We start from the raw sequence: 26,160 nt of genomic DNA, 5'->3' as shown, positions 1-26,160 counted from the left end.
TCCAGCCCCTGGTGTCATGTGGCGTTAGAGGTCACCCACACCCTGTGGCCTCAAGGTCATGGCAGCCTGAACATCTTTGCCAGGGGGTCCTTCCAGGGCTCCACTGTATCTCTGTAGAATCTCACAGTCATCTGCCCATAAGTACAACCGTGTATTTCATAAACCGGAAGGGGTTCCACTCCCTAAATGTCCAGCTAGTGGGCGCCCACTAAATGTTTGTGTGCCCGTTATGCAGGGAATGTCAATGACAGCTTCATCCTAGACCAGTCACTGGAATCTTCGAGGAACACCCCAGTTACAGGGTTGGCTCCTTGGGGACAAGGGTTATTCCCTCAGGTCATGGCTGATGATGCTAGTGCGGAGGTTACAGATCGCTGCGGAGACCAGGTACAATGAGGCACACAATATAACCCGTTTGGTCATCGAGTGGCGCATCAGTCTGTTGAAGATGTGTTCACAAACACACAAACAGGAGTAGGCTATTCAGCCCCTCGAACCTAGCCCGCCATTCAATGAGATCATGGCTGATCTGTGACCTAACTCCATATACATTTGGCCTTTAGCCCATATCTCTGAAATTCTTTGCTCCACAAAGATTGATCGATCGCAGATTTAAAATTAACAACTGTTCTTGTTCCAAACCTCTACCCCCCTTTGGGTGAAGAAGTGGAGCAGCATGGTGGCACAGTGGTCAGCACAGCTGCCTCACAACACCAGAGAGACTTAGGTTCAATTCCGGCCTCGGTTGACTGTCCGTGTGGAGTCTGCACTTTCTCCCCGTGTGTGCATGAATTTCCTCCTGGTGCTCCGGTTTCCGCGCCAAACGACGTAGACGTCGGCGGGGCAGGAAGATGCCAACGGCAGCCAATAGTGAGCTGCCTCCATCGCTGGTGGTGGGGGGGGGTGGGGGCAGAGAAATCCCACCCCCATGTAAGCATGGCCCATGAGATCCTATCGTTTGTCACCTTAATTCTCCACATTGCTCTCATTCTGACCTTGCTCTCCGGCCTGTCACCTTTGGCTGGATTCTCCATTCGGAAGATCATGTTCTCCCATCGACGACGATCGCAAGGGGTTCCAACACAAATCACACCGTTCTGAGCAGACAGGACTGACATTGTGGGGGCGGGGGGGGGGGGGCGGGGGGGGGCACTCCGACAGACTATGGGGGTACTTACCTTAAATACTTACCCCCTTGGCCCACTGCGAGGCCCACTGCGTCAGGACAATGCTGGCAAGTACTGGCATCAATCCATGCCCACCTGGATCCCAACCCAGAGGGCCTAGCATCATGGAGGTGTCGAGAATCTGCTGCCCTATTGTTAATCCTTTTGGCAAATTTTCATCCTCCCGCTGTTGCGGGATGCGAACAGCGATGCCGCTGCCAGCGGGAGAGCGGAGCATTGGGAACAGATCGAGGTTTGGGCGCCAATCCCTTTTTTATTCCCCACATGGAATTCTCCGCTGCACGGGGAGCTCCGCTCCCCCGGCGAAGAATCCAGCTCCTTAACTTTCGACTCAGCACACTCTGACCTTCCGCACTCAACACTGAGTTCAACAATTTTGCATCATAATCTCTGCCTGCATCTCGTTCTATATGTTGTTCTTTGACACATTTCTTTCGTTATTCCTTCATGTTCTAGTCAGATGGTTGCTGCGTGGGCATCGGTATGATAATAATAGCTTATTGTCACAAGTAGGCTTCAACGAAGTTACTGTGAAAATCCCCAGTCGCCATATTCCGGCGCCTGTTCGGGGAGGCCGGTACGGGTATTGAACCCGCGCTGCTGGTCTTGTTCTGCATTCCAAACCAGCTGTTTAGCCCACTGTGCCAAATCAGCCCCTCTAAAGGTAAGGGGGTGAGCGCCTCAGGTGCCTCACCTGAACACAGCTTTAGTTTCTTATATACCCATTAGCACTACCTTTTGGTTTTTCTATCATGGTCCTTTTGTCATGTCATCTCTCTCAACTCACACCCTGCCACAGGCCTTGCCGTTTCTTCTTTCTGCTCCCTCCCTCCTTCCACTGGCGAAAAACCTATTTCATTTCTTTCTTCACCGGTCATTGACCTGAAACATTCAAGGGCTGGTGCAGTCTCGATGGGCCGAATGGCCTCCCTCCACACTATAAATTCTATGATTCTATTAACTATTAACTCATCTTCCACCCCCCCACCCCCTCCCTCCCCCGCCCCCGCCACCCCCGTCTCCATCCTGCCTGAGCTTCTGAGTATTTCCAGCATTCTCTGTTTCTATTTTGTGATTAGCACCCAGTCTTAGGGGAATTTTTTACGTCTTTGCCAGATTTCTTTCAAATCAAAAATTTGATGCATTGTAATTGGTGATATTTCTCCCCATGCTGCAGACCAATGACACCTGCCATGTTTGCTGGTGTCTTAATTGGAGTTAATCAATTTTACCTCATGGTCTAAAAGATTTCCTTCTCATCAAAGGGCTTCACGCAACAAGTCTGAGAAGAAGCGAAGAGATCAGTTCAATGTGCTCATCAAAGAACTTAGTACTATGCTGCAGGGCTCCACACATAAGATGGACAAGTCTACTGTGCTGCAGAGGACAATTGATTTCTTACAAAAGCAGAAAGGTGAGAACATTGATTATCCAATGAGGGTTCGTAGTCAAAGCAGTCCTTTGTCCCCATCCATTATAATCCAAGAGCCAATCTTCAGACCTCAAGGACACCTTTACTGACTCTTTGTGAGCTGGCCTAGTTCTATGCTGAGTGAATTCTTCAGAAACTTCACAATAGAGTAGAGAACAAAGAGGTGTTTCAGTAATTCTGTGTTTACGCCGTCAAGATTCTGTCACCTTACTGTAAGCCAGTTATCTGAAATCGTGGAAATTTCAAAGCACTCAGTGAACAAAACTAAATAATTATCTTTTCCCTTTCACAAAATCGACAGCATCTACTGATGCCCTGGTCTGCATAAACATGGCAACCCGCTTTGCCCCTTGGGCACTAAATCGTGTTATCCACAAACAAGGTTGATGAATATACTCCAGACTGAGATCAGTGAATTTTGGGGGCAATGACTGGGGTAATGATCAGCTAAAAAAAGAAGTTAACAGCAAAGATTTTGCTGGATGGCAGAGCCAGCTTGAGGAGCTTTATTCTGCTCCTACTCACATTTTCGGTGCAGACTCGATGGGCCGAATGGCCTCCTTCTGCACGGTAAATTCTATGATTCTGTGTCCCCCCCCCATATCCCTTTATTTTCATTGTTCTTAAAACATCTACCTAATCTATTCTTAAAACTGAGTTTATTCCATTCAGTGACTAACTAGGGGCACAGGTCATCAGCCAGATCTTCTAACTAGACTCCTTCACAGCGAACTGAAATACTCAAGGTTAGCCGGGTTTGATCATTAACATCATGCTTGTTATGCGGTGAACTTAGAAAAAAATGTGGTTCAAACCAGCTCTTAAATCTGTTTTGCCCAACAGATTTCAAACCTATTTTCCTTTTCCAGAGCTCTCAGCCCAGACAGAAGCTTGTGAAATCAGGCAGGATTGGAAGCCCTCTTTTCTTAGTAATGAAGAGTTCACGCAGTTGATGTTGGAGGTAAGTAAGATGTGTTCGGTACGACCCATTCGCCCGTCCGCAGGGTAGAGGTCAGGCACTTCACGCAGGTGGAGATTGGAAAGCAGCACTGATGCAAAGGGTTGGATCGAGAAAGTTTTTTTATTCATTCACAGGATATGGGCGGCGCTGACAAGATCAGCGTTTATTACCCATCCTTAATTGCCCTGGAGGAGGCGGTGGTGAGCTGCCTTCCTGAATACAACTGAGGCTATTTCAGAGAGCAGTTAGGAGCCAACCACACTGCTGGGTAAGGATAGCAAATTTATTTCCTCAAACGGTGGGTTTTTAACCACAATCCGGTAGCCTCGTGGTCACCTTTACTTATACCTTTAATTCCAGATTTTAATTAGTTAATTGAATTCAGCGTTGCTGCATTGGGATTTGAACGCACGTTGCTGGATCATTAGCTCGGAGCCTCTGGAGGACTATTCCTGTAATGTAACCATGGGTGCGACTATGGGTCTGACAATTGGAACATAACCTTCATTTAAGGTATGTCTCAGAGCAGGGAGCAAAGTGGCAGAACGTCTGGTCATCCAACAGGTTCCCTGTTTGCCTCAAAATGCATCTTCCTCAGTAAAGAGCAGAAATCGGTCAGTCACCTTTAACAGCAGTGTGGGAGAGCTTTCACCATAGGGACTGCAGGTGTTCAAGAAGCTGGCCCAACATCACAAGGCAACTAGGGATGAACAATAAATTTCAGCCTTATCAACCACGCACACATCCTGAGAATGATTTTGGAATCAATTAAATTGTTTGCAGTAGAATACACATTAAAAAATGATACGTTCCTTTGGTTTTTAAATGATACAGTATTGACAGCTGAGCAGTAGGTTACTGTAACCTAACGGGTGAGATTTTCCAGCCCTAACATCAATGGCTATCGCCGCGGGCGAGACGGGAAATGTTGGAGAGCCATTGATGTAGCACGGTAGCATTGTGGATAGCACAATCGCTTCACAGCTCCAGGGTCCCAGGTTCGATTCCGGCGTGGGTCACTGTCTGTGCGGAGTCTGCACTTCCACCCCGTGTCTGCGTGGGTTTCCCCCGGATGCTCCGGTTTCCTCCCACAGTCCAAAGATGTGCTGGTTAGGTGGATTGGCCATGATAAATTGCCCTTAGTGTCCAAAATTGCCCTTAGTGTTGGGTGGGGTTACTGGGTTATGGGGATAGGGTGGAGGTGTTAACCTTGGGTAGGGTGCTCTTTCCAGGAGCCGGTGCAGACTCGATGGGCCGAATGGCCTCCTTCTGCACTGTAAATTCTATGTAATTCTATGTAAAAGTGATTGCCTGTGACGATGTTGTGGCTAGAAAATCCCACCCAATGAATCTCTGTTGAATGTTTCCACGTAGGTTTTTTTATTTTAGCAATTTATTACATTCTCACCATGTTCCAAAATACTTCTCCATCAGTAAATTTATTTCCAAATACAGCCTGTTACGACACCTCGGGCTCGTGTGTGGTCAATTACAGCCGCACGTGCCCCTGAGTCACAACATAAGTCAATTAACCAATAATGCTTATAAAAATAACCAAAGTATTTGGCCCCTTGATGGCCCAACAATCACAGTCACTGGGTTTGTAAATGTAAACAAGAATATATTTTATTTATATCATGAAGTAACCAATAAATGCAACTGGTTAACGGCAAGCTAATACTAATACCCACTTTCACTTTCCCCCACCCTCTACACACACTCAAGACAGAAAAACATAGCGGGGTGGAAAGGGGTAAAAATCATAAGTAGAGGGAAGAGTCTTTGCTCCACATGATGGTTCTAGCACAATTTTCTTCACAGCAAGCTTGCAGTTAAAGTCCTTGGTTTGTAGCCTCTAATGATTTTCTTTGTAGATTCATTCATTTGGAGTCTCTGCAGTATAGAAATGAATGATTCAAAACTTTTTTTGGAGAGGCACCTTATTTCACATCAAGCTTTGCTTTCAGCTCTTTGTTTGCCTTCAGGCCTCTGTAGTATGATGAATGCAGCCCCACAGGCTTTCTGGAGGAAGCGTCGGCAATCACAATCACCTTCCCTGGAGAGAGTTAGGTGGAACTTTCTGGAGAGAGTTTACTGGTTCCCTTCACTGCCCTGCCAGAACAAACACTGAAACCAAACTCCAACCTTGGACTCGGAAAAGCATTCCAATGGGATCTGTTCAGACCCAATCACCACCTGTTACCGGACAGAGCACAGCATTTTGGGTCAATCCATTGGCCACCAGCTAATCAACCAAACCGAGTCCCTACCCATCTCTCTGTCACTGATGCTGGCCTGTTTAAACATGAGCTCCTGTTTAAACCAGCACAGCCTTCTGGATTCTTCCTGCTTGAATTAAAGATACAGGCCTCTTGCCTTAAAGTGGCATGTCCGTTAAGCATCCATGGATCAGAAATGTAACGGCAAAAATAAAAGAATAAGGAAATAACGGAACAAACAGGGAATAAACAGGAAGTACATTATAAGCCATACTCATGAAAGTAGAGAAACAATTTCAGGATTATGCCCTGCAAGTTAAGTGTAGGGAAATCAGTTAGTAAAGTTTTGGTGCTACTTCGATGAATTAAATGTTGAGCATCAGTGCCAGAAAGTTGGACCCTTTCCTCCGTTCACTGATCCAAGATAGTTCAGGTCACATTAAAGTGCCAGCTGTAAAAACCCTCTCACAATTAAACTAGTTTTAAGGCCGGAAAGCATAAGGTAAGAATTACTCTGGAATAACTAAGAGAACATGATAGTTTTCCTTTGATGCATTAATTTAAAACAATTACTTCTCCACCATTCTAACTGCAGTATGACACTATTGCCACACAGAAAATAAATATTGGGTGGCACGGTGGCACAGTGGTTAGCACTGCTACCTCACAGCTCCAGGGCCCCAGGTTCAATTCCGACCTCGGGTGACTGTCTCCGCAGAGTCTGCACGTTCTCCCCATAACTGCGTGGGTTTCCTCCAGGTGCTCCAGTTTCCTCCCACAGTCCAAAGATGTGCAGATGAGGTAGATTGACTATGCTAAATTGTCCCTTGGTTTCCAAAAGGTTAGCTGGGGTTACTGGGTTAGAGGCGTGGAGGAGTGGGCTTAAGTAGGGTGCTCTATCCAAGGGCCGTTGAAGACTCGATGGGCCAAATGGCCTCCTTCGTCACTGTAAACTCTATGATAACTTCCTCTTCAGTTTTAAATAATCTTGAGTTGGATGTTGTTAAATGCGATCAATTTTATTATGTGCGCTCAGATTCACAGATCAGTTACATTTTTCTAAACATTGTGAAGTAGCTGCTATATCTGCTCAGGTACAGTGAGAACTGATTGCATCAAATTATATTTTTATTAATGCACAGTTCTGTACTTATGCAAAGTGGAGCTCAGTTAACATTTAAACATGGGCGAATTTATACATTTGTGTATTTAAACATGAGCACATTTAAAAATGTCCACATTTAAATACAAATGCATTTAAACATGGCACGGTTCTGAGATGACATACCTGCTAACTCACAGAAGATCAGAAACATTATTTGCAGCACATTGGCAGTCTTGATTTTATCATAGCATTTATCATAGAATTTACAGTGCAGAAGGAGGCCATTCGGCCCATCGAGTCTGCACCGGCTCTTAGAAAGAGCACCCGACCCAAGGTCAACACCTCCACCCTATCCCCATAACCCACTAACCCCACCCAATACTAAGGGCAATTCTGGACACTAAGGGCAATTTATCATGGCCAATCCACCTAACCTGCACATCTTTGGACTGTGGGAGGAAACCGGAGCACCCGGAGGGAACCCATGCACACACGGGGAGGATGTGCAGACTCCGCACAGACAGCGACCCAAGCTGGAATCGAACCTGGGACCCTGAAGCTGTGAAGCAATTGTGCTATCCACAATGCTACCGTGCTGCAATAATTTCATGTCTGAACCAGAAAAAGTCCACAGTAGTTTGGTATGCTGGTTGACCAGACCCTAATGGAGCCTTAGGGGAAGGCCTCTAAATGGAAGTTGAGCTATCTCCAGCTGCCTTCAGATAACCATGTGCACCAACGGCCCAGCAGGTCAGCTGCTCATAGCTGAACAAACAGCAGGAAACTTTGCAGTGTTCCATATCGTGCACTGCTTAACCACACGGTTTTAGCTAATTAAACTGTAGCATGTACTTTGGACTCACAAACCTTTGGCTCGAAGAACCTGTGCCCAAAATCATTGGGCCACATTAAGCGGGGTACGTTGCTATGGGATTAGAGAATGTGCGTTCGTATGAGAAATTGAAGTTCTGTATTCACGTAGATCTTTCAGTAGCTTGCTTTGGAGACTCTTAAACAGGGCGATAAAACTCCTGTGCATGCCGTGCACTAGGCTGACCATACACAGGTTATACCATCAGCATAGAAACCTATTTTGTTTTTGCTTTAATCATCCATTCAAGCTTTGATGTCTGTAGATCAGTCATGGTACATTTGCTTCACTTCAAAGCATAGAACTCTAGAATCCCTACAGTGTCAAAGAAGGCCATTCGGCACATCGAGTCTGCTCTGACCCTCTGAAGGATCACCCCACCCAAACCCACGCCCCCGCCTTATCTCAGTAACACCACCCAGCATTGCCAATCCACCTGACCGGCACATCTTTGGACTGTAGGAGGAAACCAGAGCAACCGGGGGAAACCCACACAGACACTGAGAGATCATGTAAATTCTACGCAGACACTCACCCAAGGCCAGAATTGAACCCGGGTCCCTGGCATTGTCATAGAATTGTTACAGAATTTATAGTGCAGAAGGAGGCCATTCGGCCCATTGAGTCTGCACCAGCCCTTGGAAAGAGCACCCTACCTAAGCCCACACCTCCACCCTGTCCCCTTAACCCCATCTAACCTTTTTTTGGACACTAAGCGTAATTTAGCTTGGCTAATCCACCTACCCTGCACATCTTTGGACTGTGGGAGGAAACCGGAGCACCCGGGGGAAACCCACACAGACACGGGGAGAACGTGCAGACTCCGCACAGATAGTGACCCAAGCCGGGAATCGAACCTGGGACCCTGGAGCTGTGCAGCAGCTGTGCTAACCACTGTGCTACCGTGTTGCCCGTGTTGTGAGGCAGCAGTGCTAAGCACTGTGCCACTGTGTCGCGCCCATGGAGTGAGAACTGGCTGAGAACGTGTTCTTGTTCAAAAGCAGATTGGAATGTTTATTTCATTGAAGTAGAGTGTTGATGCCTGCGTGTGCTTTTCTTTTCATTTCCTTTCAGGCTTTAGATGGGTTTCTCATAGCACTTAGCGCCGACGGAAACATTATTTATATCTCCGACAGCGTTTCTTCATTGCTCGGGCATTTACCGGTGAGTGTGTGGCAGAATTGTTCGGTGAGACTTTCTCCTATTGCACCTTCAAATGCATGGTCTGGGCATGTGGGAACCTACAGGGTCAGATGAGACAAATAAGAAAGCAGATTGATTTTTGATCTGCTGTTTTCTGTAAACGTTGTGGTATATTGTTTTATTCTGTAAACGTGGATAAGAGCGGCTACAGGCAAGGTTATTCCCACTGTGAGAACTCTTTATTGTGCAGCTCAGATTGAAAGTCTGAACACTTCACTCGCAGGTTTAATAATCGTGGCCTGTAGCCTCTCATTTGTTACATCGAAAATTACTATATTGAGTTTTTACTCATTGTTCTTCCCAGCTTTGGAAAATACTGTGTATTTTTGATTGTCTCTCTGCATTTACTGGTATAGCTGGAACTCCTTCATGCCTGAACAAAGACCATAAACAGGTTAAAGTCCAACATGTTTGTTTCAAACACTAGCTTTCGGAGGTGAATTCACCTGAGGAAGGAGCAGTGCTCCGAAAGCAAGTGTTTGAAACAAACATGTTGGACTTTAACCTGGTGTTGTAAGACTTCTTACTGTGCTCAACCCCGTCCAACGCCGGCATCTCCATGATGTACCATCAATTGAACGCGAGACGAGTTGCTGGACAAATGTATGGCTTTAATCAGCTAGATGTTAACCCTGCGGTCGATTACAGTATAAGGATGACCGCCGGGAGTACTGGGTATTTATACGCCGCCCTGGAGGCGGGGTTAACTCAGCCTCTCGACCAATCGGGGAGCCGTCACATGACAGGTCTCAACCAACCGGTTGAGAGGCACATGACCGACCAGGGCCAATGGTAAGCCGGTGTTCTGCACCAATGGCAGGCAGCTATGCTAATCATACCACCACACTCCACATCAAAGATCATAAAGAACATTGAAATTCAACTTACAGAACATCATTGGCTTTATCAATCACTAACTTAATATTAGTGCATCGTTATTAGTAGAGGACTGAAATAAATGAATGCCTTCCGTATCCCACCTGCTAAATTTTATGATAAATTTTTAAAAGAAATTCATAAAGTTATAAATAACTTCCCCTCCAAGCCACACACCACCCTGGCTTGGAACTATGTCACCGTTCTTTCACTCTTGTTGGATTTGGGTGGCAGAGTGGTGAGCACTGCTGCCTCACAGCACCAGGAGCCCGGGTTCAATTCTGGCCGAGGGTGACTGGGTGGAGTTTGTATGTTAATGGGGCTGGTTTAGCTCACTCGGCTAAACCGCTGGCTTTTATAGCAGACCAAGCAGGCCAGCAGCACGGTTCGATTCCCGTACCAGCCTCCCCGGACAGGCGCCGGAATGTGGCGACTAGGGGCTTTTCACAGTAACTTCATTGAAGCCTACTCGTGACAATAAGCAATTTTCATTTCATTTCATATATGACTTCAGCCAAATAATCTTAAATAATGTGGTAAATCACTGTTATTTATGCACACATTAGTTTAAACCTCGGTATCATCCCATTTGAGATGTAGCTATTTCAAATGAGATGACATCTAATTTGCAGCTCGTAAGTTGCAGAAGATCAAGTTAACATTTTTTATCATGACACATTCTAAAACAAAGTGCAACTCAGAATGAATTGGAGGTGGAGGTCTGTAAACATTCACTCCCTCCATCACCGACACACAGGGACAGCAGTGTGTACCAACTAAAAGATGCGCTGCGTCAACTCGCTCTTTCGACAGCACCTTCCAAACTCACGACAAAGGCAGCAGACCCACGGAAAAGCCACCATCCACAAGTTCCCCTCCAAGCCACACACCACCCTGGCTTGGAACTATGTCACCGTTCTTTCACTCTTGCTGGATTTGGGTGGCAGAGTGGTGAGCACTGCTGCCTCACAGCACCAGGAGCCCGGGTTCAATTCTGGCCGAGGGTGACTGGGTGGAGTTTGTATGTTAAGAACAAAGGAAGTAGCGGCAGAAGTAGGTCATTCAGCCCTCCGAGTCTGCTCCGCCATTCACTCAGATCATGGCTCATCTCTTTCTGGTTTTGAATGCACCTCCCTGCCTGTTCTGTCTAAATCAGAAATCTATCTCCCTCTTGTACATGGATGAGAAATGGCTAATTTACTAACGCACTTTAAACCCTGACCAATTAGATGGGAGTCAGTGATACCGCCTGCCTCTCATTCGGCTTTATTCGATCATGGATATTCAACAAAATAATGAATGAAAACTGTCAGTGGGAAATGCGGTAGCCCCAAAATGTTCAAAATAACATTGGTCTCACCAAATGTATAATGTGTGTGGGGGGGGGGGGGGTGGCTGAAGACAAAGGTGGTGGATGAGCACAGAGCCACAGCTCAACAGCCGACTAAACTGAGACACTGGCCGAAACCTTCCCGAAGAATAACAATGCGAAGCTTGCAGTGAGCTTTTCTCATCATATTGACCAGCACGCAGTAACATTTCAAAGGAGAAGAGAGATTCACACAGTCAGCTGGAGGGGTGCCCCGATCTCCAATTTAACTAAAAGGCAGCCCCCCCCCCCCCCCCCACTCCAACATGGACACCAAAACTCCCCAGGGACACGGGAAAACCCCACGCACGGACATTGAGCCTCCACAGACAAAGGGAAACTCCCACCCCCACATGGACATTGAGCCCTTCCACAAACAAGGGGACCCCCCCACCCCCTCAATGGATATTGTCATAATATCCACTCATGTTTATCATGAGATGCAGATAGGCAGTGATTGACACACAGGATAACCAATGAACACACACGACACAGAACAACCAATCACCAGACAGGACACCACCACTATAAAGCCCACAGGGCATTAAGACTCTCCCGCTCTCACAGGACACGGCTAGGGAGATAGTCGCACTGCACATGCCAATGAACATCATCACCATGTGATCGAAAGCTAGTCTGGTCAAGGCAGTAGGAGGTTATCAGTCAGGTTAATAGAGTGTCAACCCACAGCAGATTATGTACAGCAATCAACAGGTTCAATAAAACAGTGTTGGACCGTCTCCTGTGTCGGAAGCCTGTTTCTCGTTTCACTGCATCCAGTTGCAGTCGATGTTAGACCAACACAGATAACACATCAGATATTGAGCCTCTCCCCTCCACAGATGAGGGGAAACCTGCCCCCTTATACCCCCATGGACGTTGAGACCACACAAACAGAAAGGCAACCCCCACCCTCATCGATAAGGTGAACTCCCGCAGTGGAGCCCCCCAGAGGGCACCCTGACAGTGCCCCTGGCAGTGCCCCTAGGGGGTTATATTTAACTGTGCGCCTCCAGTGTGGCCAAGTCAACTGGTTTTCGTTTTTGGAAACCAGTCGGGATTGTGCGGACATGACACCACATGGGTTGGGCGGGTAGTTAGGATGAGGGCAGAAGTGGCGGCATCAGGGCCGCTAATGTGTTATATGTTTATGCAAATCAGGCTCACACCCTGAATGGGCGTAAACCTAGTTACATCACGGGCGGGTTGGGAAGATCTCAGCCTGAGATCTCGCCGGCGCAAACCCGTTTTTGGCCTCTCGCAAGATTTAGCGGCCATTATGGGATTTGGGGCCACGGTCAACGGGGCTGTTAAATGGCAGCCACTGACAGTACAGACTCCCAGATATTGGGTCAATATTCCAAAGGGTTCCTGCCACTTGTCAAACAGCTTCCTAGCACACAGCTTATGTTCAAGTAAAAAAGAGAGCCATCATAAGATGTCAGTCAAATCATTACGAGAATGCGCACAGCTCATCAGTAACATAGAGTGGCGGTTGATGAGATGGAAATCTTTGAACTCTGAAGAACGAGGCAGGTTAATGGAAATTAGCCTAAAGGATTGTGCAGGCTGGCCAACTATTCTATTCATTCTGAAGTCAATAAAAAGAATAATGAGACAGATAGTGGACTTTGTCAGATTCACTGCTCCTCAGACCAGTGCAAGGTTTACTCAAGGGAACCCATTTCAAGAATGATAACCTGAACAAGGGCTTAAAAACTCAACGCATTTGTTAAGCGTGTGGATTGCTAAATCTGACAAAATGTATGTGCCCTGAAAACAGATGGGATAAACCATGCAAGGACATTCATGTATGAGATAAAATCAGACAGCAAAAGTAGTGAAAACCAGGGAATCAATATTTACATTCCCCGTGTTTGCTTCCATTCATTGAATGAATCATTTAGAAGCACCTAAAAGATTAAGATGATGGGGTTTAGATGAAATAAGGCTTGTATGGAGCATTAACACCTACATACATAGTTGGGCAGCACAGTAGCATAGTGGTTAGCACAGTTGCTTCACAGCTCCAGGGTCCCAGGTTCGATTCCCGGCTTGGGTCATTTCTGTGCGGAGTCTGCACGTTCTCCCCGTGTCTGCGTGGGTTTCCTCCGGGTGCTCCGGCTTCCTCCCACAGTCCAAAGTTGTGCAGGTTAGGTAGGTTGGCTATACTAAATTGCCCTTGGTGTCCAAAAAGGTGAGGTGGGGTTACGGGGATAGGGTAGAGGTATGGGCTTAGGTGGGGTGCTCTTTCCAAGGGCCGGTGCAGACCCGATGGGCCAAATGGCCTCCTTCTGCACTGTAGGGATTCTATGATTCTATGATTTGCCCAACTCTGCCATCATGGACTCTGGATCGCTGCAAAATTCTCTCTGATCTTTATAGAAAGTCAAATATGAGGTCCTGAGTGTTTTCATTAACTAACTCAGAGCAAAGTGTGGTGGTATAAATCTGAATTGATCACCCTCGTCCAATCCTTCTAATCTTCAGTTCCATTCTGAAACGCAAACCACAACCCACTCCTCATCAAAGAAACTAGTCACTAACTAAGTCAGTTTAACAACTAACTCATTTGATTACTGAAACTTTAACGAAATCACAGTTCCGTGGTTAGATACATGACTCAGTGAAGCATTGGCTATTGAAACTTAAACAAATTCCATGCCCACACCTGGGTCTATGATGAGTTAACTGATCACTGACAAGGCATTGAGAGGCGCACAACATCTCTGAACCAGCAATGGGGCGGGGGGAGGAGGGGGGGGCATGTAACAATGCTGGCGCGATCTGGGACGCACTGTCTGAAGGGGTGGTGGAAGCAGATTCAATCGTAACTTTCAAAAGGGAATCATAGAATTTTTTACAGTGCAGAAGGAGGCCATTTGGCCCACCGAGTCTGCACCAGCCCTTGGAAAGAGCACCCTACCCAAGGTCCACACCTCCACCCTATCCCCATAACCCAGTAACCCCACCCAACACTAAGGGCAATTATGGACACTATGGACAATAGGTCTAGAACAAGGGGTCACCTTCTCAGGGTAGGACTGAGGTGAGCCGAAACCTCTGCACTCAGAGGGTGAATTCGCTACCACAGAAGTCTGTGAAGGCCAATCACTAAATATATTTAAGAAAGAGTTAAATGGATTTCTGGATTCTGAAGGCATCAGGGAGTATGGGGAGAGTGTGCAAGAATGACAATGAGATAGAGGATCAGCCATGATCATATTGAATGGCGGAACAGGCTTGAATTACCTGCTCCTGCTCCTATTTTCTAGTCAGTCAACACACAGCATCTTGCATTTATATAACACTTTTAGCCCAGTAAAATGTCCCAGGAAGTCACCTTCTAAATTTGGGCATGTAGAATACCAATGTGCCCCAACGTGACGAGGAGGACTATCAAGAATAAAATGATCTTGTTAATTGTGAAAGCTCCGACACTAAACTGCTCCTTAGGAAACCCTCCAAAAGGTCTCTCTTGTCCTAACGTGTTGCACCATGTGGCTGTAAAACCAACATTTCTATAATAACACTTCAGCATTGAAAATAATTCCCAGGAGGACCAGCAAGCTATAATGTTCATTGTTTCAGTTTCTCAAGCTGTTTGTTGAGAGACGGTGAAAGTTTTGCTTCCTTTTGAACATCCAATCGGTGTAACTGAGATGGGCCTTCAGTAACCTAATTAGGCGCAGTTATCTTGTCAAGTAAAATAATTACTGGAATATTTGAATTTTATTAAAACTTTCGCAATAAAATACAAACGAGCCCAATGCAAGATTCATTAGGCTCAGGATCAGTTCTTTGCCCTTTCAGCAGCAGAGTACAAGCTTGGAATTATGCCTTTAAACTAGTGAAGTGGAATGACGTCTTAGAAAGTCAGTGTTGCGTACATATCTGCAGATGCGTGAATGTGTGTTGTGTGTGTGCGTGTGTCTCCACATGTGTGCCTACTCGTGCATGTGTGTCTGTGTGTGTTTCCACATGGGTGCCTACACATATATGTGTGTTGTGTCTGCATGTGTCTCCACATGTGTGCCTACTGATGTACCATCGATTGTACGCGAGGCGAGTGATTTACCAAAGTCTGGCTTTAATTGACTAGAGCACAGCTCTGCGATCGTCTACAGTGGAAAGGGACGATCGTCAGGCGTCTGAGCATTTATACCTCGTTAATAGAGGCGTGGTTAACTCAGCCTCTCGGCCAATCGGTCGAGAGGCACATGACCGACAAGGGCCAATGGTAAGCCGACGTTCTGGCCCAATGGCAGACGAGTATGCCGATCATATCACCACACCTACACGTGTGTGTTGTGTGGCTTTGTGTGTCTCCATGTGTGTGCCTACTTGTGTGTGTGTGTTGTGTGTCTGTGTGTCTCCACATATGTGCCTACACATGTGTGTGTTGTGTCTCCACATGTGTGCCTATGTATGTGTGTCTGTCTGTGTCTCCATGTGTGTGCATATATACGCAGATGCACTGGCATGTTATTTTTTCAATAAACAACCACAAAATTTTGATCTTGCATGATATGAGACCCATTCTCTCCCTCAGTTTGTACAAGATCCCCAATAAGTACAGATGAAGGAGACCATTCAGCCCATCTAGTTCACCTTTTGTAGAAACCCAAATTGACCCTTTTCCCTTTTCGCAACGTCCAATGACCTCTTGCACAATTCAAGTTTCTCCTGATTGAGTCATATGAATTTACTTTGGGAACTGTTACATTCCCTGAGTGCTGCAAAGAGAGAAGGTATGGAAGTGCTACACACTTACATCACCACGTGAGGTTTATTAGGAGACGTTCCTCATAAAAATTTAGATGGGGAACTGAAAGCTTGTGGCAACACTGCTGACGTCAATACAAATCCTATGATGTTCCACCAGCATGGATGTATTCACAGATACACAACACCCCTCCCCCATTACTCCTTTAGTATGATGACAACTTTTCTTACGTTTAACAACAGACCTTCTACACATAAGACACATAAGTTTGCATCGTGATCTTTTTACATATTGACAATTTAATAAGACAGACTCTCAGATAGACGTCTATTTCTTTCAGGTTGTCCTCGACGTTCTGGAACCTGGTTACTCGAGACCCTTGAAGTGCCTTCTTTTTCTTCAGTGGGTGGTACTTCCTGTGAAGTTACTCCAGTGTGTGTTCCGTAGGTATTGAAAAGCACTCAGAAGCAGAATCTGAATTTGTCTCTGCGTTTTGGGTCTCTGCTCAGAAGTATCACTGCTTAGATTTTCCGATGGAATCACTTCTTGCGAACTTTCAGTGTTCTCACTCTTGTGAAGCGGGTAGTTGGTCGGCATGACGTCGCCAAAATCTTTCACCATCTGCACGGTGTATGTCACTGCACATGATTTTGCTTGGATAGAATCAGTTACCCATTTCTCATTGGTGGTGGAACTTCTGGCTGGCACTCGCTCTCCTTGAGTGATGCCCGCTTCTTAGAGCTTTCTTCCCCCCTAGCAATCTCTGCTTGTTGTTATTGTTTGACAGTCTCTGAGATATCAGGTGGTATCAAAAGGTCAAATTTTGTTCTTAGCTTTCTTTTGAAAGGCAGCATTGCTGGTGAACTCTGTGTCGTTGCTTGAGCTGTGTTCCGGTATGACATCAAAACGTTGTTCACTCATCTTCGCAATGTACCTTGATCCTTTGATGCCTTGATGAAATGTTTAAATGACTGTCCGAATCACTTGGCCAATCTATTTTTTGCAGGTTCATACATAGCTGCTTGATGTGCTGTATACCATTTCCTAAGTAATCTTTGAATTGCCTTCCATTGTCATTTACGACCTGGTCTTGCAAATATTTCACCCAATTTCTCCATAGTTTGCTCTGTCATCATGGATTTCATAATCACTACTTCCAGCCATTTAGAGTGTGCATCTACAATCACTAGGATCAATTGGACCAGTATAGTCTATGTGTATCCTCTGTCATAGCTGTGTTGGCCATTCGCACACGTGTAAGGGGTGCACAGGACTGACATTGTCCCGCTCTGAAGATGATGCTCAAAGCTTTGTTTGGTGGCTGATTGTAACTCATTTCTGCTCTAGCAAGAGTTCATGAAGCAAATTCTATCAGTCATTCTTCTCCTGAAGGCATAATGTGCGAGACAACTGCACCAACCCCAAAGGGCAAAGCATCATAAGCAAGCTGTAACTTCAGCTTGGAATTGTAGTCAACTTATAGCTCTGACTTCTTCAAGGCTTCTTCTACCTGTTTAGACGGACTATCGCATTCTTCTGTCCAGTACCATACCTGTTTGGCACATAATAAAGAGTGTAAAGGCTGCAATTGTGTTGCTAAATTTGGGGCTTTACCGTGATAATTGATTAATCCCCAAAACAACCTCAGAGTGTCACATTCTGAGGATGTCGTACCTCTACAATTCCTGGCATATTTTTTGGCTCCTTGTGCAAGCCATCTTTATCAATGATGTGACTCAGATAGTTAATGGATCTTGAAAAAGTTGCACTTCTCCTTCTTAACTTCGAGATTATGGGTTTTGTAAACATTTCAATGCAGCTTCCAAGTTCTTCAAGTATTCTTGTTCACTTGAATCTGTGATGAGAATGACATCGAGATAACATTGCACCCCATTTAGCCCACACACAACTTGATCCATGGACCTCTGAAAAAAAGCAGAAGCAGATGTTATTTCAAATGGAAGTCTTCTGTAATGGAACAGACCTTTGTGCGTCACAATAGTGAGTAGCAACTATGATTCTGCAGCTACATTCATTTGTAAATGTGCCTGTAATAGATCTATTTTACTAAATTTCTGCCCTCCAGAAAGTCCAGCAAACAAGTCTTCTATCAGCAGCAGTGGATAGTGAACTGCACACAATACCAGGTTCATAGTTATTTTAAAATCTCTACATATTCTTACTTAGTCATCACGTTTTAGTACAGGAACTATCGGTGTTGCCCAATCACTTGTAGTAACTGGTTCAATGACTCCTGGCTGGACTAGTCTTTCCAGTTCTTCGTCTTTTGGCCTGATGGCATATGGTTTTGTTCTAGCTTTGAGACATTTTGGTGTACTATTTGACTTAATCTTGAGTTGGACTTCAATTCTTGTCATTGAGCCCAGTGACTCTTCAAACACCTTTTCATACTTTTCTAGAAGTTGTTATAGGTCATACTTTAAATCTTCCAGTTGATTCACCACTCTCCAGTTCAGTTTGATTTTTTTCCCAACCATGATCTACCAAATAAAGCACGAACGTTTCCACGGACAAAATGGAGAGGCAACTCTGCTGTTTGTCTATTTACTTCTACTTTTACCGTAATGCATCCTTTTAGTGGTACAACCTCTTTTGTTTATGTCCTTAGGATCATGTTTGATGGTTTTAATGGCAGATGCTTTAACTTCTGATTATAAATTGTCTCAGGTATCAATGATACAGCTGCACCCACATCTACTTCCATTTTGACTACCATCGAGTTTTGGGAATACCCAGAAATGTTGTTGATCACCCATACCGACAAGACGCCTAGCTTCAGCTCTTGAAGTTGTTTGGGTACGTCATCTCCTGAGTGTTTTTTCACTTCTTAACTTATAGACTCAACTAGTCTGCTTAGATGTTTTTTTTGTTCTTGCACACCTTTGTAGTTAGTGAAATTTGCCGTGCCCAAAATGCTTTGGCAAGGTGGCCCTTTTTGCCACAGTTCTTGCACTTATTTTCTCTACTCCACCATTTCCCTACTGAGTGCCCAACCTGTGTACATTGATGACACTGTTGTACCCTCACAGACCTGTCTCTGATGGTCTCCATCTTGTGGATATTCGTTCCAGCTCCTATCTGTGAAATCTCTTTTGGTGCTAGCTCCATAGATGTGGCAACTGCTACAGCAGATTTGAGAGTTAAGTCACTTACAATAAACAGCTTCTTCTGACTAGCTTCATTGCAGAGACCACATACCAGCCTATCACGAAGGGTATCATCTAGCATTGCAACAAAGTCGCAGTATTTTGCTAACCTTCTTAAGGTAACCATGAATTGTAAAATGCTTCACCTTCTTTCTGACAACAGCGGTGGAACCAAAACCTGACTGCAATTAAAGAGGCCGTGGTGATTCTAGGCTCTGCAGCCTAGAATCTGTCCTTCTAGAATTTTCATTAATTGGTTATAGGTCTTAACTCCCGATTTGGCTGGATTAAATGCATTTTGCAGTCACATGAAAGTTTTATGCCTGGCCAAACTGAGAAATGTTGCAACCTTTAGGTCCTCCGGTGTTTGATTTGTGATGAGATAGAGTTGAAATCTCTCTTCATATAAGTTGGAAGTCTCACAGACTTCATCAAATATGCCCATGGCGCCCATTCTTTTCCACTACTTCGGAAACCGACTGCTCGGGCCTCTACTTCAACCAAAGATCCTCACTCCGTTTCTTCAGGATGTATGTAACATGATTCACAATACAGATTTTTCCCTTTGCTTATCTGTGGTTTGACGTTTTCCCTGAGTAATGGCCTGTACAGAGTCAGAAGACTTTGTGATTCCCCTTTGCTGTAGCCCATTTTGCTTTGCCTCACTCGCCGTCCCTGCAGCCTAGAATCGGCCCATTTCCAAAGCAAGAATGGTCTTCTGATTGTTATAGGCCAGGGTTTAGAGAACCCCAAAGTGTATCATGGAGTTCACCTGACCCACAACTTTTAATAGATTGTGGTATGGGGAGCACACGGCCCACTCTAGAGGTGTGGTACAGCAGAAATGGAAAGATATTTTTTAAAGCAAAACAATGTTTATTCTATGAACTCAAGTTAACCTTTTTAAAACATACAGTGAACATCTTAGCAACCATTAATTCAAATACAACCCCCAAAGAATACAACACTAAGTAGTCCTTAAGCTGTCCTTTTAACATCCATAAGACTTTTTAAAAAACATTTAAACAGAAGCACATCAGGTTAAAGTCACTACTGAGAGCAGTTATTCCTTTTAAATCACCAAAGGATCGATTTACAGTCTTTAGATTACAGAGAGAGAGACTCATACACCTTCTGGCTGTGACTGCAGCTATCCAGCTCTGAAAACGAAACTAAAACACAGCCTGCAGCAAACAACCTAAAACGAAAGTAAAAAGCTGACAGACAACCCAGCTCCACCCACACTCTGACGTCACTGATAAATACCATTTCTTAAAGGTGCTCTCACATGATCTTATTTTTTCTTTTAAAACCTTCTGCACCGGCAGCATCTTCTTTAACCGGTGTGTGAGTTTAGTTCCGCGAATCTTTCCTCCTGCTCTCAGTGTGGTCTCCACTCTTCTTGCTGATGGGTTTTGCCTCAGCAGTTTCTGTTTTTTCTCTTGCCACAATCCTTTAAGCCAGTTTTCAGTTTTGTTATATACTCTGAGTGCGCCAAATAGAAACGGTATGGAGGTGCCATACACTTGGATCACCTGCAACACAATGTAAGACCATAATACCATAAGACATAGGATGCAGAATTAGGCCACTCGGCCCATCAAGACTGCTCTGCCATTCAATCATGGCTGATATTTTTCTCATTCCCATTCTCCTGCCTTCTCCCCATAACCCCCGATCCCCTTATTAATCAAGAAATAATCTATCTCTGGCTTAAAAACACTCAGATTCACCACCTTCTGGCTGAAGAAATCCCTCCTCATATCTGTTTTAAAGAATCATTCTTTTAGTCTGAGATTGTGTCCTCGGGTTCTAGTTTTTCCTACAAGGGGAAACACCGTCTCCACGTCACTCTATCCAGGCCTCACAATATCCTGTAAGTTTCAATAAGATCTCCCCTCATCCTTCTAAACTCCAACGGGTACAGACCCAGAGTCCTCATCATTCCTCATACAACAAGCTCTTCATTCCAGGGATTATTCTTGTGAATCTCCTCTGGACCCTTTCCAAGGGCAGCACATCCTTTCTCAGAAAGAGAGCCCAAAACTGCTCACAATACTACAAATGGGGTCTGACTAAAGCCAGATGTTGATCATACTAAAGGGACGATCCTTTAAAACTGAGATGGGGAGGACTTTTTTTAGCCAGAGGGTGGTGAATCTGTGGATCTCTTTACCGCAGAAGGCTGTGGAGGCTAAATCATTGAGTGTCTTTAAGACAGAGTTAGATAGGTTCTTGATTAATAAGAGGATCAGGGGTTATGGGGGGAAGGCAGGAGAATGGGGATGAGAAACTATCAGCCATGATTGAATGGCGGAGCAGGCTCGATGGGCTGAGTGGCCTAATTCTGCTCCTATGTTTTATGGTCTTATACAGAGTAAGATGGAGAATTGAAAGCCTGCATAAACACTCTGCTGGTGCCACTACAGATCACATGACATTCCACCAGCAGAGATATATTCCCAGACACATAATAGGAACAAGTTGGTGCTAACTAAATCAATTTAGGTTGCCTGCAGGAACATGAAGAATTAAATGTCATCACATCTCAGACCCACAATGGGGTCAACGCACAAGCTGACAATGATCATAGTGGTGCTCAGGGTTCATTTTGAACAGACTCCATCACTACTAAACATCACATCTCAAGAAAGACGATTGGCATTGGAGGAAGTGCAGTGTAGATTCACCAGAATGAAATTGGAACCTTAACATACAAAAGTTATGAGGATTGGATATGTCAGCGTTTGTTTTTATTACTTTGAGTTTAAAAGATTGAAGAAGGATCTAATCGAGATGCTTAAACTTGTAAAGGGATTCGAAGAGTAGGTACAGAGAAACTATTTCTTCCAGTGGTGAAAGCCGCAGGGAGAAACCATTCATCTTTAAATTAGTAATAAAAGCAGAAAATGCTGGAAAATCCAGGTCTGGCGGCATCTGTGCAGGGGAACATAGGAATTAGGAGCGGAAGTAGGCAATTCAGCCCCTCGAGCCTACTCCGCCATTCAATCAGATCATGGCTGACCTCTTTCTTGTCTCAAATCCACCTCCCTACCTGTTCCCCATATCCCTTTAACCAGTTTTAAAAATCAGAAATATATCTATCTCCTTCTCGAAACTGTTTAATAACTCGTGCCTGTTGGATAAGGTCAAGGGCTGAGGCTCCTCCATTTCTGAATTCAGGATCCCTCTAATAATACAATAATCACTTATTGTCACAATTAGGCTTCAACGAAGTTACTGTGAAAAGCCCCGAGTCGCCACATTCCGCCGCCTGTCGAGGTCAGTAGGGGAATTCAACCCGCACTGCTGGCATTGTTCTGCATTGCAAGCCAGCTATTTAGCCCACTGTGCTAAACCAACTCTATCTGCCACACTCGCAGTCACACCATGCTGCACCTAACACCTTGCCGAATTTGAGGTACTTCATCCTTCGGGGTGTGACTGCCTCCTGAAACATAGCGTGCAGGTAACCCTCCCGCATGTGCCACAGTGTCCGAAGCTCAGACTCCAGCTCATCAATTCTGAGCCTAAATTTCTCAACCAACACAAACTTATTGCAGATGAAATGAAAATGAAAATCGCTTATTGTCACGAGTAGGCTTCAAATGAAGTTACTGTGAAAAGCCCCTAGTCGCCACATTCCGGCGCCTGTTCGGGGAGGCTGTTACGGGAATCGAACCGTGCTGCTGGCTTGCCTTGGTCTGCTTTCAAAGCCAGCGATTAGCCCTGTGAGCTAAACAGCCCCGATGTGGTCACTGCAGCTCCTAATGGGATCTGTCAGCTCCCACATCATGCAGCTACAGCACATAACCTGCATGGCCATCTCTACCTATTTAACTAATTAATTTTGCAATAGGTTTTTTTTTCAAAGTGAAACAGAGTTTCAAAGGAAACAGTGTGACTGTTTCGAGCCTGTATGACTCTTCTTCAGAGAGGGGGAGATATGATGGGTTTTATACCGTTTAAGAGAGGGTGGTGCAGATGGAACAAAGTAGGTCAGTGATAGGTGGGAACTAGGAGGGATTGGATAAAATATTTTTGGCACAAGACACAGGACGTGTTAATGGTAGTGTTAAGGACTAAAGAAGGTGCTGATAGTGGCATAGAGGTACATAACAGAATGTGTTAATTTCAGAACAAAGGTCAGCACTCCGTGAAAGCAAAACTTAAAAAGAAGTGACATAGAGGGACAGGTAGTATTGAGGAAGCAAGGGGGCTGCAGAAGGATTCGGACAGGCTAGGAGAGTGGGCAAAGAAGTGGCAGATGGAATACAATGTGGAAAAGTGTGAGGTTAGACACTTTGGAAGGAGGAATGGAGGCATAGATTATTTTCTAAATGGGGAAATGCTAAGGAAATCAGAAGCACAAAGGGACTTGGGAGTCCTTGTTCACGATTCTCTTCAGGTTAACAGACAGGTTCAGTCGGCAGTTAGGAAGGCAAATGCAATGTTAGCATTCATGTTGAAAGGGCTAGAGTACAAGACCGGGGCGGGATTCTCCCCTACCCGGCGGGGCGGGGGGTCCCGGCGTAGCGGAGTGGCGCCAATTCTGTGCACCTTTTGGGGCAAGGCCCGCGCCGGAGCGGTTGGCACCAACGGCCTTTGACGCCCGGCGCCCGGCGCCGGGGCTGGCCGAAAGGCCTTCGCCGGTTCACGCATGCGCCGGTGGTGACATCACAACCGGCGCATGCGCGCTTGGGATTCTCTTCCGCCCCCGCCATGGTGTAGGCCGTGGCGGCGGCGGAAGAGAAAGAGTGCGCCCACGGCACTGGCCTGCCCGCCGATCGGTGGGCCCCGATCGTGGGCCTGGCCACCATGGGGGCACCGCCCGGGTCCAATCGTCCCGCGCCCCCCCTCCCAGGACCCCGGCTCGCATCGCTGATTCCGCCGCCACCAGAGGTGGTTGAAACCTCGGTGGCGGGAGAGGCCTCCCAGCGGGGAACGTCGGCCCATCGCGGGCCGGAGAATCGCCGCAGGGGGCTCGCCGCTCGACGTGGCGCGATTCCCACCCCCGCCAATTCCCGGGTGGCGGAGAATTTCTGCCACCGCGGGGGCGGGATTTACGGCGGCCCTGGGGCGATTTTCCGACCCTGCGTGGGGTCGGAGAATTTCGCCCCAGGGATGTACTTCTGAGGTTGTATAATGCTCTGGTCAGATCCCATTTGGAGTATTGTGAGCAGTTTTGGGCCCCGTATCTAAGAAAGGATGTGCTGGCCTTGGAAAGGGTCCAGAGGAGGTTCACAAGAATAATCCCTGGAATGAAGAGCTTGTCATATGAGGAACGGTTTTGGATTCTGGGTCTGTACGCGTTGGAGTTTAGAAGGATGAAGGGGGATCTTATTCAAACTTACAGGATACTACGAGGCCTGGAAAGAGTGGACGTGGAGAGGATGTTTCCACTTGTGGGAAAAACTAGAACCAGAGGACACAATCTCAGACTAAAGGGATGATCCTTTAATTCAGAGATGAGGAAGAATTTCTTCAGCCAGAGGGTGGTGAATCTGTGGAGCTCTTTGCCGCAGAAGGCTATGGAGGCCAAATCACTGAGTGTCTTTAAGATAGAGATAGATAGGTTCTTGATTAATAAGGGGATCAGGGCTTATGGGGAGAAGAGGGATGAGAAAAACATCAGCCATGATTAAATGGCAGAGCAGACTCGATGGGCCGAGTGGCCTAATTCTGCACCTATGTCTTATGGTCTTATCCTGTTCCTCTGTTTTAAGTCAGATTATGCAGCTTGGGTCACAGTTTTACAAATATTCTTGCTTGCAAGTGAAGAAAAATAGGAGACATATGGAGGTAATTAATGAACACCACTGACTATGTATAATGAGCTAATGAGCTGTCGGGATGAATTGCCTAGAATTGGGGAATTTACTCAGCTGTCTGCCTGGGAAAATGCGGCGATATTTTTGTCTTGTTGGATAGGGGCAGGGAAGTGAATCGTTCCATTGACAAGAAATAGAGGCAAAAGGTTTCATTAAAAAGTTAACATCTTTTTCTTTTGTACCAGTCAGATCTAGTGGACCAAAATATATTGAATTTCCTCCCGGAACAGGAACATGCGGAAGTATACAAGCTGCTATCAAACCAGATGCTAATGACAGACCCGGTTACACATGACTATTTGAACAGTATGTACCCTGCCTCCATCTGATTTATCATGAAAACAAGTGTCACATTGCTAATACATAGTGCAGGTTTCACTGAACATGGATTTAAATTACCGTCCCAGTGATGAACATTTGGTTGAAAGGGTGTTCCTCAAGGCTGAAGGAGAATGAGACAGTCCAGCTAGTTTGGTAAATGAGAGTTGGTTTGCCAAGCGTTTGGAAGCCTGCTTTAAATCCGAACCGCAGTAGGTGAGATTTATCTGCTCTGCGTCATGTTACGGAAAGGTCGGAAAAATGGAAAGGCAACTTTGGTCGAAAAATTGGAGAGGCGACTTATTATCTAAACGGAGAGAAACATCAGAGTGCTTCGGTGTAGAGGGATCTGGGTGTCCTTGTGCATGAATCACAGAAAGCTAGTATGTAAATACAGCAGGTATTAAGAATGGTAAATGGAATTTTGGCTTTTATAGCTAAAGGAATAGAGTACAAAAGTAGGGAAGTGTTGCTGCAACTGTACAAGACTGCACCTGGAGGACTGTGTACAGTTTTGGTCCGCTTATTTGAGGAGGGATGTAGCTGCATTAGATGCAATTTAGAGGGGGTTGACTCAATTGCTTCCAGAATTTGTCTTATGAAGAGATATTAAGCAGTTTAGGCCTACACTCTCTCGAGTTTAGTAGAATGAGAGGAGATCTAATTGAGGTACAAGGGATGATAAAAGGTATTGACAAAGTAGACATAGAGCACATGTTTCCAATGTTGGGCAATGCAGCACGAAAGGTCATAGTTTTAGGATAAGGGGTAACAGATTTTAAACCGAGATGAGGAAAAATTACTTCTCCCAAAGAGTCTTCAATCTGTGGAATTCAGAACCCCAGAGTGTGGTGGACGCCAGGACTTTGATTTACGGATGAGATAGTCAGATTTT

General features: G+C 45.6%; 1 protein-coding gene across 5 annotated transcripts in view; it reads left to right on the top strand.

The window, feature by feature from the left end:
• The window catches only part of LOC119952035 (neuronal PAS domain-containing protein 2-like), a 263,046-nt gene that overhangs the window by 160,932 nt on the left and 75,954 nt on the right, over positions 1 to 26,160 (top strand). For 4 of the 5 annotated variants that reach the window (XM_038775515.1, XM_038775518.1, XM_038775516.1 and 1 more), the window contains 4 exons: positions 2,453 to 2,601; positions 3,489 to 3,580; positions 8,850 to 8,939; positions 25,133 to 25,253. In XM_038775515.1, coding sequence (XP_038631443.1) covers positions 2,453 to 2,601; positions 3,489 to 3,580; positions 8,850 to 8,939; positions 25,133 to 25,253 — 452 coding nt within the window. The remainder of the gene's footprint in view (positions 1 to 2,452; positions 2,602 to 3,488; positions 3,581 to 8,849; positions 8,940 to 25,132; positions 25,254 to 26,160) is intronic. The other variant, XM_038775520.1, reaches the window with a different exon arrangement.

This window comes from Scyliorhinus canicula, chromosome 17 (genome assembly GCF_902713615.1).
Source record: "Scyliorhinus canicula chromosome 17, sScyCan1.1, whole genome shotgun sequence".
Lineage (NCBI taxonomy): Eukaryota > Metazoa > Chordata > Chondrichthyes > Carcharhiniformes > Scyliorhinidae > Scyliorhinus > Scyliorhinus canicula.
Note: the sequence above shows the minus strand (reverse complement) of the source record. Positions and strands in the feature narration are given on the sequence as shown.